Below are 692 nucleotides of genomic sequence, written 5' to 3' on the forward strand. Positions count from 1 at the left end.
CAACACAACGCGTCACCTGCTCGACTCGCTCCAGGTCGGCGCCCAGCTGTTCCCCGATGGTCTTGTGGTCGACCCTCCCTAGTTTGTGAGACCCGACGAGCACTTGCAAGCAGCCGTTCTCCTTCACGCAGTCGTCGACGGGGATGAAGACGGAGGCCATCTCCGGGTACAGGCAGCCATTGAAGTACCAGTACCTAGTGGGTGGGTGGGGGGGAGGGGTAAGGGGGGGGGGAGGGGTGAGGGGGGGGGAAGGAGAAATGGAGGAGGGGGAAGAAGTAGTGGGGGTGGGGTGAATGTGGGAGGGGGAAGGGGTGAGATGGAGGGGTGGGTAGGGGGGTGTTGAAGGGAATGGGGTGGGGGGGGGATGTGACGTTGAATTATTCATTCACGTTAATCTCAAAATCCTGAATGTAAATGATATAGTTGACACTCACCCTTACCTGGGACCCACCTTTAATTGGCACTCACTCGTCCTGACACTCACCCTTAATTGGCCCCAACCCTCAATTAGCACCCACCTTTAATTGGCACACTCACCCTTAATTGGCACCCGCCCTTATGTTTGGCACTCACCCATAATCCTGGTGCCACAGGAACGCCCCTCCGCTCTTGGCATCTTTCATCATGAGTTTGCTGTGGTAATGATAAATTTCGTCTCCGCCCATCAGCTGGAAGAGAAGTAGCAACGAAGA

The 692-nt window shown here is 55.9% G+C and overlaps 1 protein-coding gene across 2 annotated transcripts in view; it reads right to left on the reverse strand.

The window, feature by feature from the left end:
- LOC119585731 (L-proline trans-4-hydroxylase-like) overlaps positions 1-692 on the reverse strand; it is a 6408-nt gene that overhangs the window by 1765 nt on the left and 3951 nt on the right. For both annotated transcript variants that reach the window (XM_037934421.1, XM_037934423.1), the window contains 2 exons: positions 574-672; positions 17-194 (listed from right to left, as the gene is read on the reverse strand). In XM_037934421.1, the coding sequence (XP_037790349.1) occupies positions 17-194; positions 574-672 (277 nt within the window). The remainder of the gene's footprint in view (positions 1-16; positions 195-573; positions 673-692) is intronic.

This window comes from Penaeus monodon, chromosome 20, assembly GCF_015228065.2.
Source record: "Penaeus monodon isolate SGIC_2016 chromosome 20, NSTDA_Pmon_1, whole genome shotgun sequence".
NCBI lineage: Eukaryota > Metazoa > Arthropoda > Malacostraca > Decapoda > Penaeidae > Penaeus > Penaeus monodon.